The sequence below is a fragment of the Spea bombifrons genome, chromosome 7, assembly GCF_027358695.1.
Source record: "Spea bombifrons isolate aSpeBom1 chromosome 7, aSpeBom1.2.pri, whole genome shotgun sequence".
Lineage (NCBI taxonomy): Eukaryota > Metazoa > Chordata > Amphibia > Anura > Pelobatidae > Spea > Spea bombifrons.
This window is the reverse complement of record NC_071093.1, coordinates 44,554,645-44,571,428: the sequence shown is the minus strand read 5'-3', so window position 1 is coordinate 44,571,428 and position 16,784 is coordinate 44,554,645. Positions and strand designations below refer to the sequence as shown.

Below are 16,784 nucleotides of genomic sequence, written 5' to 3'. Positions count from 1 at the left end.
AAGGTGAAACATCAGTCCTAGTGCCATTTCTAGAACCCAATGTTCAAACACAATGCTACAAAGTATTGCACGTTTTATTACTGATGATCTTGGCACAAGCTAAGCACAGATCCTTTGTTTCCCGTAGCCGTGATGAGGTTTATGGGTGATGCTTCCATGAAGGGCCAGTCCGAGCTGGATGCTGTCTGCACTGTCTTAAAGGTAACAATTAAAACATTCACATTATGTAAAAGGTGTTAATATTTTTCCATTTATTAAGCATGAACCCCAGAACTCATACATTAATAACCCCCAGCGCTGTATACAGTAATATAACCCCCAGTGCTGTATACAGTAATATAACCCCCAGCGCTGTATACAGTAATAACCCCCAGCGCTGTATACAGTAATATAACCCTCCAGCGCTGTATACAGTAATATAACCCCCAGCGCTGTATACAGTAATATAACCCCCAGTGCTGTATACAGTAATATAACCCCCAGCGCTGTATACAGTAATAACCCCCAGCGCTGTATACAGTAATATAACCCTCCAGCGCTGTATACAGTAATATAACCCCCCAGCACTGTATACAGTAATATAACCCCCCAGCGCTGTATACAGTAATATAACTCCCAGCGCTGTATACAGTAATATAACCCCCCAGCGCTGTATACAGTAATATAACCCCCCAGCACTGTATACAGTAATATAACCCCCAGCGCTGTATACAGTAATATAACCCCCAGCGCTGTATACAGTAATATAACCCCCCAGCACTGTATACAGTAATATAACCCCCAGCGCTGTATCCAGTAATAACCCCCAGTGCTGTATACAGTAATATAACCCCCCAGCGCTGTATACAGTAATGTCGGTCACTGTTGACAGGAACCATTTTTTTTCCTAATTTTGTTCCAATAAACTCTCTTTATCTGCAGACCATTGCTGCCAGTCATGTGATATTTTAGCAGAATGTCCCTGCTCAAACACCACACTGGGATAATGCTTTATGGCAATGCTAATGAAGTCCGTTCATCTGTAGACTCATTATTCAGAGTGTCCGGCTGAGTGATTCTTTTCTTTACTCCAAATATTATAAAGGAGTCGAGGTGTTTGTCTGGGGTCGAGAACAGAGCAAGAGCTCATTGGGGGTCAGGTCTTTATAATGATTAGAAAAGTCAAAACTGTATACGCATCATTCTAAAATACAATAATGAATTGATCTACATAAGGAGAGACTTCAGTCCCACTTTACCCCAGTTCCATGATCACAGTCTAACATATCAATTTGTGTGAAGGAGCGCCTTCGCGTGTTGAGAAAATCATTGGTTGGAGGTAATACGGGTTGGCTTAGGTTCCTGAGATCTTGGAGCAGTGAAGATGCTAAATGTTTTTCCCGCCATTGCAGTTGTGCGGGGAACACGAGGTCATGAAGGACGAGGGATACTGTCAGATCATCAAACAGGTCACAGATAACTCCAGCACCAAGACGTGAGTACCAGAATCCAACATGGGGGCTCCTCGGAGTTAGCGGTTTTTAAGTGTTACAAACTCATTCCACATAAAAGTAGAAATGGAAACCCCAAGCTCTGGAGGGAATGAAGTAGGTGAACTTAAGGGAGTAGACGAAGGATCATAGCACCGTCTTGGCCAAGTAGACTTGGTATAAAAGATGAGGTGCCAACTAGATGGAGGAGGTAAGTTATAAGCCATCAGAACACCAAGAAGACCAAGTGTGGGAGTATTTAATGAAATGACCAGAAGTGCATGTGGTTAGCGGAATCACGGACATCTTTGCATGTGAATATGAAGAAGTTTGACTCAATCACCTGGTGGGTCAAATTGTACGAAGGGGTATCATGATGTTTGTGTTAGTCTGAAGTGATTGGTCAATCCTGTAGCCCCTCTCCTGTTCTCGGTGTCATTCAGGGACAGCTGCCAGCGAGGATGGAGGCTCCTCTACATAATGACGGCTTATTACAAGTGCTCCGATGTTCTGAAGCCTTACTTGTTCAAGTTTTTTCAAGACACGTGCCGGAGCCCTGGATTACACTTCCAAGGTAATTTCTTTTCAGAACTTTTTGCGACAGCCACGATTCACCTTTATGTAGAGGGTCTTCGTGGCAGCTCATTGGCAAAAGGGGTTGGTTTATGAAAAAAATAAAGTTTAGGTAAGTTTCTTGCTGACCCTTGCTGGAAATAATATTCTTGGCTTTTCCAGGCATTGCCAAGGCTTGCGAGCAGAATCTTCGTAAGACACTGCAGTATGGAGGCAGAAGTGAATACCCCAGCACAATTGAGCTAAAAGCCATGGTGGTGAGTTACTGACCGGTGTAATAATTACAAAACCCCCAAGCTTTTATGGACCGCTCCGTACATACAGATCTGTGATTGGCTGACACCGTTTAACTGATACTTTGTAGTCTGGCACTAAAGAGTTCTTTTAGAATGTTCCATTCATGGACTAATCTTAGGGAAGATTATATATATTTTTTATTTCAACTGACAGGAAATTGTCAAGCTCATTATTAAACTTGAAGTGTAATTAGTGATTCTTTGCCACAGGCCGGAAGAAGCTCGAAGAGGCAGCTGTTCCTTCTGCCTGGAGGGATTGAACGTCATCTTAAGATAAAGACTTGTTCGGTTAGTGGAAAACACACAAGCGCAAATAAAACACAGCTTTCACTCAGCTTCAGTTCTCTCGCAAAAACAATACCAACGTTTTTCGGTAGAATGCCCCCCCCCATCTTTGATAAGAGTCACACGTGAGCCTCGTGTCAAGGATCTAGAGAAGACATTTGGGAACATTCCACCCAATGAAGCCACAATAGCATTTAGTAGCCTGTCCATTTTAGCAGCCTGCCTGTATCACAAGTTATGATATAATGAGATAATATGCCCTACCGTGAACTGGACCCATGACCCCATGACAGGGCTTATGACTAGGTCAACCACCTACCTAAATGTCCCATTTAAGACACCAATCTACTTCTAATGTGATCTTTTTGTATAGAATGAAGGTTCAGTTCAAGATAGAGGATCAAAAGCCCTGGTAGATCCGGACAATAACGGTAGCCTGACAGATTTTTCTGTCGTAGGTGGCTTTTGATGTCGTTGAGGAGATCTGCATGGAGATGGGAGTTCACAAAGATGAAGCCTTCAACGAATACGCCATCTTCGCGGTTACTAACAGAGGTGCGTTTGTACGGAACACCCCCTGAATACAGGCAAACATAATAAACATATACATGAATCAAAACATAGTTTCCCAAAAATATTTTACAAGAGGAACTGTCAGGGCGTGAGCTCAAGAAGGCAGGGACTTCTTCTCTGTCTGTACCAGTACGGGGTATTTATTTTGTAAACTGTCAATTTTAGTTCAATAAATTCAATATAATATAATGAGTGATTCGGACCCCATTCCTACACATACACTAAAGTGTTCCTCATTTAAATAAAAGGTACGTCAGTGGGCGTGAAAACCAGTTATTCCTGCCCACTCTACCTCACAGCACTCCCCAGTTCTCCCCGTTCCTCTTAGGTTTCTAACATCTCTTATATTCCATTTTTTATGTTTGATGGAGGGCTCTTGATTCACGTGCGTCTAGGGTCGCCTGGGAAGTCATTCCTTACTTTCACCATTGTCTCCTCCACTCAGGTCAGAACGTCAGACCCCTGAACAGAAAGGAGTACATTCTGGATGTGTCTGCAGAGATGGAGCAAACTGACAGCAACTACATGTTCTGGTTCAGGAGGGTTATTTGGACGCAGCCTCTGAAGTTTGAGAATGAACTGTATGCGACGATGCATTACAACCAGGTGCGGGGCTTCTGCACCTTGTATCTACTACAACAAACTACACATATAGTAACGTTATAAACATTTCAGGCCAAATGCACCTATAGAAAAAGAATAAAATATGCACCCTACACCTATCCTGCACAACATATATATATGGCACTCTAATACCCTTGTTAAAGATGCCCTCACATTTAACCCCATTGTTTATTACTCCTTTCCCAGGTGCTTCCTGATTACCTGAAAGGACTATTTAATGTCTTATCCCATTTGAAGCCAACGGAGCAACAGTTTCAGCAGATTTCACGGCTGGCAGCTCTCCAACACCGCGCCAAAGACAGCGTCTATCTGCCTACTGTGTACGTTATCCTGCTCCCATACATTACAATGGACAGACTGTGCGCGTGTGGGGCAGACTGTGCGCGTGTGGGGCAGACTGTGCGCGTGTGGGGCAGACTGTGCGCGTGTGGGGCAGACTGTGCGCGTGTGGGGCAGACTGTGCGCGTGTGGGGCAGACTGTGCGCGTGTGGGGCAGACTGTGCGCGTGTGGGGCAGACTGTGCGCGTGTGGGGCAGACTGTGCGCGTGTGGGGCAGACTGTGCGCGTGTGGGGCAGATCGTGTGCGTGTGGGGCAGATCATGTGCGTGTGGGGCAGAGTTGGCCTGGGTGCACCTCGATAAGTCTCGGGAGTGATGGGTTGATTGTATGAATGGATATTTGGATTTCACTTATTATAAATTGTGTCTGCCTTTCCCCATTGGGACAGATCAACTCATTTGGGGTTCCTCTACACTTTGGTCTGGGCTGAAGAGGTCTTCCGGAGATAACTCAATGTGGCTTAACATTCCTACCACAAACTCCATTTCATTTATGTCTATGCTTTGTCAGTTTCCCATACATCTGTCTAGAGAGCCTTTCATTTTCAGGGTATGGGGGTGTCCATCAGCCTTTATGTCCAAAATCCAGCCTCATCCCCTTGTCCCAGTGATTTGGTAACATGCCCGATTCTCGTTTCCACAGCCGTGAAGTTCAGGATTATATTCCAAGCCAGTTCTACAAGGCGGTGAAGCCGCAGTCATGGCTGAACATGGTGATGCAGCATATGCAGCAGATCCAGCCTCTGAGTCCACACCAGGGACGAGCGCAGTTCTTGGGTAAAGCCTCTCATGGACCTTTTGTGAGGACATTTGCTAGTTTTAGGTGGTGCTGATGGGTGTTTCTCCCTCTGCAGGTCTGGTCAGTGCCTACCCCATGTTCGGCTCCTCGTTCTTCTACATCCAAAGCTGTGGTAACAACATGGTGATCTCTCCGTGCATCCTGGCCGTCAACCAGAACGGGCTCAACTTCCTCAACAAGGAAACACACGTACGTGTCTACAGAATGGATGATGTTGGGTGGGATCAGATAGGGCAACACGTTCTTGATCTATAGAATTCCAGAAGTTACAATAACCTTGAAACCGTGGGTTGCCCGACATAGGACTATTTTAACAAGATAGTTACCCTCTAAATACGTCTTGCTGCCTTTTAGGAGCTGGTGGTGACGTTTCCGCTGAAGGAGATCCAGAGCACAAAGACCCAGCGACCTGCTTCAGGCTTCAGTTACCCCTACGTAGACATTGCGCTGGGAGATATGATGTCACATCGGGTAACACAACTACAGCTGGAACAGGTATATAAGAGTGGTGATGTTTACCCCAGTCTATAGGAATTTAGGGCCATTATAATGATAACAGACCACCGATGATGGGCTGGGAGTGGGAAAGGTCTCGCTGTGACCTACTCTCTCTCTCTCTCTCTCTCTCTCTGATTTCTTTCCTATTCTTCTGCTGTCTCTATGGATCCTTAACTAGGCAAGATAACTTGGGGTACGTTTTCATTCTTCTTTCCCCATTATACATAATTCTGTCTGTATTTCGGAAATGTCTAGTCTACGGTCCCTTCGGTGTTTGCTGTTCCAATCTTCAGCTTTATTAGCAGAGTCATTATTTGGCATTATCGTTTCACTAAAGATCCAAAGTTTCACTGGCCGGGGATATCCGACTTCATGTCTCTTTGCATTGGATTATGGGACTTGTAGTCTGTAGAGTTCCCAGCTTCCTACCCTTCTCCATGGTGTAGCCCCAGAACACTAGCTTTGCAGGTTTGATGAATAAGTATTGTGTTGTAATAAAGTCTATCCTGCTTCTATCCCCCCGCCCCAGGGTCTGGAGCTGTGCAGAGTGGTCGCCGTCCACATGGAAAACCATCTCCAGAGTTGCGATAAACGCTTAACGCTTCCTCCCAGCGAGATAACTCTGCTCTGATTGGCAGGTTACCCTGCTAGGTTCTTTTGTCCATTATCCAGTAACAGGTCAGGCTACGATGGTGCCATCCACATAAACACAACCGCCCAATCGGGTGGCAATGCCCACGACACGTATCATATTAAACGCTGAAGAAGAGACCAACGCGTTTCGCCACTCAGCATTCTGGAGGCTTGATCCCGCGACACAGCAGCCTCTTTCTTAATAACTTTTTTTATGAGCCAGCGCGAGGTTTTCCTGTCCTGTTAGTTATATTTTTGGAGGAGAAATGCACTTGAAAGCACAAAAAAAGTTTATGCTTATATAATAAAAGGTGTTTAAAAAAAAAAAACACAAAAAAAAAAACCAATTCCTAAAATAAGTAAAACGACCCCGTCTAATAAAATCGCCCACTGATACAGGTAACCCGATGCCGCAAAGGGTTCTGGGTAAACGGGAAGTACCTTTTTTTTTTTTTAATCATGTGATCTTTGCAGTAGAAGATTCTTCGGAATTTTCTGAGCTCGGATTTGCGTATTTGGATCGCTGCGTTTATTTTCTAGATTTATTTTGTTACTTCGCTAGTTTTTACGGATCTGACTGGCTCAGTATTTTTGCAATTTCCTTAAAATACTGTTTTTGTAAGAAAAAATATATATATATATAATTTTTTTTGTGGTTTTAAACATTGTACTGTTTAATAAAGTACTTAGCGGAGATACTTTGCACGGTTGGTTAAGCTGCCGCTGAGATTCTTGACATATTAACCCTTTAATAGCCCCCCACGTGAAGATTTTATGTACTCACTTGTCAAATGTGTTACCCAAATGGCTCAAATATCGGTCGTCATGGAAACCCTGACTTGTCAGTATTTAAAGATACACTTAATTGAGTCACCTGCATTCAAGCAGGGATATCAACCATAACATACTGGGAACAAAAGCACCAACTCGGAGTCTTATATATGATCACAGCAGGGGGGAATAGGAAGGAGTCGGCTCCAGACTGTGTGACCCCGAGAATCTGCCCCCGAGACTGGGGCAAAAACCCTGAGAGTACCCAGGTATGCTTAGAACCATCAATGGACACAACTCGCACATAATATTAATGGCTACTGGAAACAAAAACAAAAAAATGAGCTCGATTGTGAAATCCGATAAAAAGGTTTTGGTCGCGAGAGGATTAAGGATTTACAATAATGAGACTTCCGAGCCCTTCAATGACTTTAACGCTCTTGCGGTAAATTCCTGTACAGCTACAAAGGGAGGATTTTTTGGGAGCTGAAAGCAGAGGCTGTCATAATACATTTGGTGGCAGGCTGAACGGGTGTAATCGAGCTGGCAGGCGAGAAGAAAAAAAATACCAGAGTTCAATGCAGGACAACGAGAAATGAGGAAGAAACGAGCCATTCTTGGTCAACGGGCCATTAGCCTGTTTGGCCGGGTGACTCGGAGAAAGAACTTGTACCCAGTCACCCTGTAAATAATCTTAATAATGCTTTAACGATGAATATTAACAGTTAATGTGGATCAACAACTAAAACATTCCGTTAAGACAGTAATGGTCCTCAAACTAACTAAAATAATAATAATATTAAAATAATTATAATAAAATACATAAATAATAAAAATTTATATTGTTATTATTAATAACATAAAAATAAACAAATAATAGATAATTTATATTGGTATTATTACCAACATTACATAAATAAATAATAATAATAAATATGGTCTCTACGAGTATCCAGCCGGATACTAGGGTGACAATAACTTTAACCCAAATATATATATATAAACACGCATTCGGTTTCCTCATGAATGTATTTTCCACGCCAAAGGCATTACACGGCGCAGTCTTCTTCACCGCTTCAATAAATGACTATTAATTGAATATTACATTTACATTCTCTCTATAGGTGCACTACCTCATATTAACCACTAACTGTTTAATAATGTATTATTTCAAAATCTCCCCCCTTGAGCACAGGTGTATTAAATCTTTTACTGCTGCAACCTATGTGTTGTGAGGTTTCTTTCACTTTATTGCCCGGCAGAGTGGAGTTAATATATAGCAGTACCTCATAACACACCAATATGGCGCCTCCTGGACTCCAGTAAAGTCTCGTTGTTTACAAACAGTGTTGTCAAGTTATACAATACGGATAACAGATACGTCAATCCCAGCCAGGTGATCGGGGGCGGGGCTTTGCTGAAAAGTTGGCAAAGTCCATTGCGCCATCTTGGTACTCCCAACCCTAGGCAATCGCTGTAGCGGCCATCTTGGTACTCTAGACCCTAACAAACGTTACAACAGTCACGTCGACACTAGAGAGTGGCCCCAAAACAAACGGTGCCTGATGGTCGCCTGCTTCCTAAAGATACCTATAGAAAGCAAATATAGTTAAGTAATATAAATAAACAAGATATTTTATTTTTAATCATGTCATGACCCGTCTACTAATAAAACTATTCGAGTTGAAAGAGAGTTTGTTGAGTATTGTTGTTTTGGTTTGGGTCAGGCGCGCCTAGGGCATCCTTAAATGACAGGGTCCTGGCTGTGGAAGCCGTGACAGCGCTTTGTCCCGCCCTTTCTTCTGATTGACGGCTGCTCTGAACAATCCCAGCAAGGATCCCCTCAGCCCAGGCCTGTCTGACGGTGTTTGCGCAGCGGGAGAGCCCCGCGTACCGAGTCGCCGCGGGAATGGAGCTCTACCACTGAGCCTTGGCCATGTCCGTCCCGCGTAGCCCCGGGTGAGCGCCATGTCTGTCAGCGGTTACACCGACCTGCGGGAGAAGCTGCAATCCTTGTACCGGGACAGCCCCAAGGAAAGCGGCAAGCGGAAGCACCCGGCCTCGGACACGGAGGAGGAAGCGACGGCCGAGCAGGAGGAGGAGGAGGCCTGCAAGGTGCGCAGCGGCATCCAACAGCTGCGGCTTTTTACCCCGGAGGAGTGCGCCCGTATCGAGGCCAAAATCGACGAGGTTGTGTCCCGGGCCGATAAGGGGCTGTACCGGGAGCACACAGTGGACCGGGCCCCGCTTCGCAACAAGTACTTTTTCGGTGAGGGCTACACGTACGGCTCCCAGTTGCAGAAGCGGGGTCCCGGCCAGGAGCGGCTGTACCCCAAAGGCGAGGTTGATGAGATCCCCGAGTGGGTGCATGAACTGGTGATCCGCCGCCTGGTCCAGCATCGCCTCATCCCCGAGGGCTTCGTCAACAGCGCCGTCATTAACGACTACCAGCCCGGCGGCTGCATCGTGTCCCACGTGGATCCCATCCACATCTTCGAGCGGCCCATCGTCTCCGTGTCTTTCTTCAGCGACTCGGCCCTCTGCTTCGGCTGCAAGTTCCAGTTCAAACCGATCCGGGTGTCCGAACCGGTGCTCTTCCTGCCTGTCAAGCGGGGAAGCGTCACCGTGCTCAGGTAGCTGGCGGCGACGGGGAAAAAGCCGGGGGGGGGTGTATGGTCAGGGGTAGCGGAAATGCAGTGCCGTTAGGGTCACGACCTAGTAAGGAGCATGGAGCCGGCAAAGGGAGGGTTAATGCAGGAGCCATGGAGCTGGCAAGTCGTCACTTGGCTATTGGTAATGATTCAGGGTCAAGATAGGGTTAATACAAGGCATTGGAGGCTGCCAGGGGTAATGTGTAACATGGGACTGGCAAATGTTGAGTGAATGAATACAATGTCAGCGCAGGGTTAATCTGATGACAGAGATTGGAAGGGTTAAAGTATTGGAGAAGAGATGGTTAATGATTTGGAAACCAAATAGACTTGAAGGTTATTAGTTAATGCAGTGATGCACTCAATGCCCTACTTAGGGGTAATCTGTATGACCGGTGGGGGGTGGGGCGACCGGGAGAGGAGGCTCATAGTGATGGTTTTAGGAAGGGAACTCTTATGGTAACTCGATGATGTCATACATGGACCAGGGCTGTAGATCGGGCCGCCGCGTTATCTTCCCGAGTTCCGAGAAGCTGCCCGTAGGATCTGGCCAGTCGATTCAGGAAGTGACATCTCGGATACCGGAAATATATATATTATACGGGGCGATAGACTTGGTTTTAAAATTAACTTTCAAGGTCGTGGATGTGTGCGGCGTTGGTGCTGATCGAGGAGCGGCGTTCTCGTGCTATTCGGGAAGACCGTAGTCCTTTCCTTAACGCTCCCTTTTTGGGTAGCCTCTGGTCACATGACTTTAAAATAGCCAACGGTCTGCCCTCCAGCTGTTGCAGAGCTCTTGGGATCGGTCACGGAGATGACTACTATGCAGAAAGTGATGCAGGAGTAACTATTAGTATTCCTCTAATCCAATGGAAGAGGTCACCGGAATTAGACTCTAAGCTGCAGCTTATTTCGCTTCCCCGCAGGATGTCGCACGCGATGAACGGGCGTCTCGTGCAGCGGGACTTGTGAGATTATTTTGGGTTTTGTTTAGTGTAGAACAACCTGCGATCCGCGTCGAGTTCATGAATTCTTTCAGCGTCGGGTCGCGTGTTCCACGTTCGCATCCGCCACGGAAAAACGCGGTCTGAATCATTTCGAAACCCGCTGTGGCGAGGGGTGTGAGGTCCGTGGTTCGCTCGGCTCCGGAAGCTGCCTCTTAAAACCACTCAGGAGAGGAGAAAATGTTTTGAAAAAGAAACTTAGATTCTGCCCGTTTCTCCTGCTGTTGGTCTCGTCTTAGACTCAGGAGCCATATGTCTGTCCCATGCATGTTTAATATCCTCGCTGTATTACCCTCTACCACTTTTGCTGGAAGGCAGTTCCACTTATCTATCACCCTCTCAGTAAAGTAAAACTTTCTTCCGCTCCATCTCAGCCTCTGACCCGCTAGTGTTAGATTGCGGTCTCTTCCCTCCTGTCCTTTATGTATTTAAATGTTTCCATCATAAACCCCTCTTTTGTTGCTGAAGCCTGTACGTGTTAACCCTTTGAGTGCTGGGCATTTTTCTCTGTAAAGGAACAGTCTTCATGCTGTTTGGCTCTCAAGGTCTTTCCTAAGGCAGGCGATGCGGCAAAGACCTCGGAAGGCTTCGTTACGATGCCTCCATCCTTTACCTCGCCCGCCTCCTGTATGAATGCGAAACCCCCGCAGGTCGCTTAGCGGCTGTATGGATGGCGAGGAACTGCTTTAGCTGCCAGAAGGCTTTAGGAATCTGCCCTTAACCCCTACACTGCCTGCCTCCGTGGTCGGATCGCAAGCAAGCAGGAAGCTCGCCTCCGCCAGACCCGCCGGGGATTCGTCATCCGTTAGGAAGCCTCCACCAGCTGACTCAGACTGTTTATGTGAAGAATAAGTGGGGAAAGACGCTGTACTCTGCGGTTGTTTTTGCCCGTTACGGCCCCGGGTCTCGGCACGTGGCCCCTCGCTTTCCCGTTACAGCCCCAGGTCTCGGCACGTGGCCCCTCGCTTTCCCGTTACAGCCCCAGGTCTCGGCACGTGGTCCCTCGCTTGCCCGTTATGGCCCCCGGGTCTCGGCACGTGGCCCCTCGCTTGCCCATTACGGCCCCGGGTCTCTGCACGTGGTCTGTGTTCGCCTTTAACTGGGAGACCGGTTTACCAATTAGGGAAACGCGGCTGTGTGGTCCGGCCACCCAGAATAGGACGGGGAGATCGCTGAAATAGGATCCCCGCCGCTGCTTCGGGTCGCGCTCGGTAACAGGCGCTCATGACTTGGCAGATCCGCAGCTAAAAGTGTCTGTGACGCGTTACGGAGCGCCGTGTTATCGGATCCCAGGGAACGAGGAATTTTGCTGTCAGCGGCTTCTGCGTCTTCTTACTTTTTAGTTTTGTGAATTTCTTAAACATACGTGGGTTATTTCCTATGTCCCGCTAAGAGTCCCGGTGCGCAGCCATATGTCTATCCCATGCATGTTTAATCCCCTCGCTGTATTACCTTCTACCACTTCTGCTGGGAGCCTGTTCCACTTATCTACCACCCTCTCAGTAAAGTAAAACTTCCTTCTGTTCCATCTCTGTCTCTGGCCCTCTAGTTTTAGTTCATGTCCTCGTGTTCTCATTTCTCCTGGTAGCTGTGATGGGGATCTTTCTGATAGTTTTGGTCTTTCAGGCTACTAGGAGCAGTTCTGCCTTTGTAAAGACTAGCGGTAGAAGTTTCCAAGCAGTAAAACAACGTTTAGCTTTCACGTTACCTCTGCCGGTGCTTTGTACTCGGCTTGTAGATTTATTCTTTAATATGACGCTCGTTTTCTGTTTGGTGGTTTTTCACCCGACTGAGATTGTGACACTTTCCTGTTCTCTTCACAGCGGATATGCAGCAGACGAGATCACGCACTGTATCCGACCCCAAGACATCAAGGAGAGACGTGCTGTTGTCATACTCAGAAAGTAGGTGCCTATTTTATAAGTAATATTATCCGTGTCGGGAGTGCCGGCTGGGTGTCTAATTTAACACTGTCACGTCTACTGGCTTTAACAGCTGCTTAATGTGTAAAAAAAAAATATATATATATATATATATTACACACGCAAACCTTGGCTGTTGAACCCTGCCCTCTGGATAGCAGGTCTCTAATAATAAATGTTTAACCTACTTATTGAGTGTATTATTGAGTCAGTAGTGTGTGTGTGTAATATATATATATATTACACACACACACTTTCATATAGACACCTTTGGGGGGGTTAATGGAGGGATCCACCAACTTTCCATTTGAAGCTGTTGCACGATCTGTTTAAGCAGAAGGCCGGGTTATGATGTCATGTCCCAGCCTTCTACTTTACATACGGCGACTTATTTATTACCATCTGTGGTGCGACGGCACAGGCAGCGATCAATTCAACGGCTCAGTTGGCCAGTGTGGGGCGATCCTCATCTCCACAGCCAGCCGGGATCGCTGCTGCTCTCGGAATCCAGACAGTGGGGCAGTTTGTTTGGATCGGACCCTTGGGGTATGTAATATGGATTCACGGGACCTTCATGCCGAAGTTGTGTGGCTGGTGGCTCCTTGGAGTTGTTGGCCTGAGATTTGGTATTCAAAAACTGCTCCGGGAAAATGTTCTACGATGCATAAGAGACAGTGCCGGTGGCAGTCTGTGCCGGTGGCAATGGAAACATATCACTCTGGCACCTTCATTTATTCAAAATTCACTTTTTGATTATTGGGCTTCAAGACAAAGGAATCGGGAGAATATTTGTCGAAACGAACACAATAGTCTGGCTTTAAAATGGATTTAATTATATCTCCCTTTAAAGAAGTAATTGCTTATCCCCGGGCAGCCGCGGTGATGCGCAACAAACCCTTTCAGCTTTACAGATAAAACATGTTGCTTTGCCTGACACTGAAAACGTTCGGATGCTGGCACCGCGCATGTCTTCTCTTCCATTGTCTCCCTTTTCGGTTGCTGGGAGCGGGAAGTCATCAAGGTCACTTTAGCTAAACCGGGAGGACAGGAGCTCCTGTGCCGTATCTAATCCCTGTGCGGCAAGAATGCAATCCTTTATCCCTCAAAGCAGTGACTTGTCCTTCGTCCCGAGGCAGGCGAAATACGCAAAACCAACAGCCGGTTGGTGGAAACGCCTCTCGCTGCGGGAGTTAAAAGCCGATTAGTCGAGGCGCACGCATGGATGGTTGACCACTCTAGAACCTCACTTGATCGGTGGTCCCATTTATGGATTCCCTGCTCCTCCTTGCTCTCTAGAAGTTAAATGCTACCTTTTATAACAGTTTAGTGTCTATGTTTTTAGTCTATTTTATTCAATGTACGTTTCTTATGTTTTGTGTCTTTTCTAACAGAACGAGGAACGAAGCTCCACGTTTGGAGACAAAGTCCTTTAGCAGCAGTTATAACCCCGAGCGTCTCTCTGGCAGCAAACGGCAGCACGTCCTGAAACCAAAGCGATCGCATCGCAAGGCAGACCCAGACGCAGCCCACAGGTACGTGAAACGCAGCGGGTAACGGGGGGGGGTGCTTGCTGCTAACATCAGGTCTTGGGAATTGGTTGCTGTGTTTGAGATGCGGGCTTCTTACCGATGAATTGTTTGCTTCGCAGACCTCGGATTCTAGAAATGGATAAAGAGGAGAACAGGCGGTCTGTGCTTTTACCAAAACCAAGAAAGCGGAGTAATTTTAGCTCTGAGAACTATTGGCGAAGGTCTTATGAGTCCGTGGACGGCTATGGTGAAATAGGAGAGGACGAGGGAAGCCCAGCTCGCAAAGTTAAAATGAGGCGGCATTGAGGTATTTGGAGTCCGCAGTCGCCGGGAGAATAACTTTGTGGGACTTCGTGTTTTCTTCCTCCGCCGTTTTTCTGTAACCGGAAATGTATCGGAGGACCTATGGAGGCCCCTTGTCCTGGATCCCGGTCCAGCACGTTTTGAGTTGTGATGTTTTCCGCTGGGACGGCCCGCGCCGGTACTTAGCTTTTTTGTATGTCGGAGCTCAGACGGAGTTTGTTCTGTGAGCTTGAGAGCGACGCGCTGGAGGAACGGAGCCGTGTGGGGGGCATTGTGCGGTTATCCTTAAGCGAAGGATCAGTACGTATTGAAACGGAATATACTCCAATATTCCCAAAGAACAGTTTGGTTGCCTTTTCAATACAATTTTTGTTTAGCACAGTTTTTTTTTTCCTTTTTTCCCCCTCTTTTTCTTCTGTCTCCTGAAACAAAATGTCTGTTATCCCGGTGGATCCCGATCGAGGTTCTTGCTGAGCCTCATGGGAGCCGCAGCTCAAGTCCCCGTCTGCTCCTCGGATCCACTTAATAAATGCAAACCGCTAGGAAATTTCATAAAACGTTTTTTGAAATGATTAAAGATACTCTAAAGAATTCCAGATGTTTTATTTCTACCAATAAGCATTAATAATAATAAAATAGAAATATATTATATAAGACGATTTTCCTCATTTTGTGCCTGTTGATGTGGCAGTATCTGGATTGCTGTGCAAAGCAGGGGGAGATCCGATTGTAATTAATATTCTAGATATGTCATAACACCGTTGCTTCTTTAACCTGGATGGTGCATTCGATTGGTTCATTTCAAACAGACATAGGGTTATTTGCAACGTCACCGGGGGGATCAGATCAGGACATCCGCCGGCCGGAATCCGGTTTCGTCACGTGATCTGTTCCCGTAAAGGAAATATTTGCTTCCCGACTTAATCTCCCAGATTTCCAAAGACTAAGAGTTTCTGTAGAATAGGATGGATCGTGGAAAGTTACGATCAGATTGCATCGGGAGAAAGCCTAGAATTTGTGTTTCTGTACGCCTCCCCGAAATGTCAATAGATATGTCTATTATAGCAATTTGGACTAAAGTTTTTATACCCCCGGGCTTCCTGCAGAGATCTGCATAATTGATGCTCAAAAAACTAGACCACCCTAAGGTAAAGTCTTACCAACCACCGCCATATTTATGTGAAATCCCATCACCCTGTGGAATAGGTCTTAATAAAGCTAAGCGTGTAAGTAATACATTAATTCGGTATCATGAACCCCAAAGTTACGTAATATTACTTACTTTTCACGTAAACACTCACCTACGCATGATCCTCTGGCACCCTCCAATGACCTAGAAGCCTCCAGGAGATTAGGACATCAATTACATCACACGCTGAGAAGGCGGAATAAACAAAGATGGCGTCCCTTTATAAAACTGGATGCAATTCGATATAATAGATTTTCACTAAATTTGGTTATTCTTCCTCTCTAGGATGTACAGAAAAAAAAACAGGCTAGGATCAGGCCGGCTGGCTGCTCCGTTCCCTTCCACCAGGTGGCGCTAGTTGACTTCCTAATAAAACTCATCAGTCCCTTTAATCAGTATGTTTCATGGATCAGCAAATCTGGGTATGGTAGAGGGACTGAGCCTCCGGAACAGGGGTGCATGGGAGATATCAAAACCACATATAATGTATTAACATATTCCTCGCGACTGTGCAATGAGAGGCCAATCTTGCCTGGAAAGACTTAAATTGTACTTCCTCTTGGTCTGTTTAGCAGCGCGGTCCTCAGCGGCCCCTGTGAATACACAGGCCGGAGTGTTAGAGGATGTCTCCTGCCCCGCTCACTCTAATCGCTTCTTCCCACGGACTCCGGGGTCACCCGCCTCAATCATCACCCACTTCTATGACATTCTGTGCAATTAAGCACTCTAAACAGCCTCGCTAAATATACCCCGCTAAATATACCCCGCTATTGGGGGGGGGGGATAAGCATTTCATTTTCAATATGTCTGGCTTGGAGGAGTGAAGAGAGAGGGGTGGGGGGAGATATTTAAATAATTAAAGGGATTTAATAAAGTACAGGAGGGAATTTATTCCAAAGGAGGAGAAAAATTACAACAAGAGACCGGAATCTAACACTAGAGGATCAGAGACTGAGATGGAATGGAAGGAAGTTTCACTCTACTGAGAGGGTGGTAGGTAAGTGGAACAGCCTCCCAGCAGAAGTGGTAGAGGGTAATACAGTGAGGGGGGAAAATACTTGCCTGAGTTAGAATCTGCAGCACTGCTGCTGCAGCTGCCCTCTTCCTCCATGGAATGTCGATTCTTGCCATTGATGAGGCTTGAAGCAGCCAATCAGTGGCAGGAAAGCTCTCTTGCTGATTTCACATGCGCACGGGGGTCTATCACATGGAGGGAGATCTGTTCAGCTGAACATGCGTCCTGCAGGGCAATTGGCAGGTGGAGAGGGGAAAATGCATCTGGGGAGATTCCGCCAAAAAAATGAAAGGGACCTCAGAGCCATCATCA

The 16,784-nt window shown here is 46.4% G+C and overlaps 2 protein-coding genes across 2 annotated transcripts in view; both read left to right on the top strand.

Moving 5' to 3' along the window:
- The window catches only part of MYO15A (myosin XVA), a 33,557-nt gene extending 27,376 nt beyond the window's left edge, over positions 1-6,181 (top strand). The window contains exons 53-64 of the mRNA XM_053472030.1: positions 128-201; positions 1,392-1,474; positions 1,913-2,043; positions 2,205-2,299; positions 2,549-2,626; positions 3,082-3,178; positions 3,642-3,802; positions 4,007-4,140; positions 4,802-4,935; positions 5,013-5,146; positions 5,312-5,452; positions 5,985-6,181. Of these exons, the coding sequence (XP_053328005.1) occupies positions 128-201; positions 1,392-1,474; positions 1,913-2,043; positions 2,205-2,299; positions 2,549-2,626; positions 3,082-3,178; positions 3,642-3,802; positions 4,007-4,140; positions 4,802-4,935; positions 5,013-5,146; positions 5,312-5,452; positions 5,985-6,086 (1,364 nt within the window). The 3' untranslated portion in view covers positions 6,087-6,181. The remainder of the gene's footprint in view (positions 1-127; positions 202-1,391; positions 1,475-1,912; positions 2,044-2,204; positions 2,300-2,548; positions 2,627-3,081; positions 3,179-3,641; positions 3,803-4,006; positions 4,141-4,801; positions 4,936-5,012; positions 5,147-5,311; positions 5,453-5,984) is intronic.
- Positions 6,182-8,657: 2,476 nt separating this feature from the next.
- On the top strand, positions 8,658-14,859 carry ALKBH5 (alkB homolog 5, RNA demethylase). Its single transcript, XM_053471736.1, has 4 exons — positions 8,658-9,492; positions 12,338-12,418; positions 13,828-13,968; positions 14,085-14,859. Exons 1-4 carry the CDS (start codon positions 8,828-8,830, stop codon positions 14,269-14,271), a joined length of 1,074 nt encoding a protein of 357 aa, XP_053327711.1. The 5' UTR covers positions 8,658-8,827; the 3' UTR covers positions 14,272-14,859.
- Positions 14,860-16,784: the final 1,925 nt, after the last annotated feature.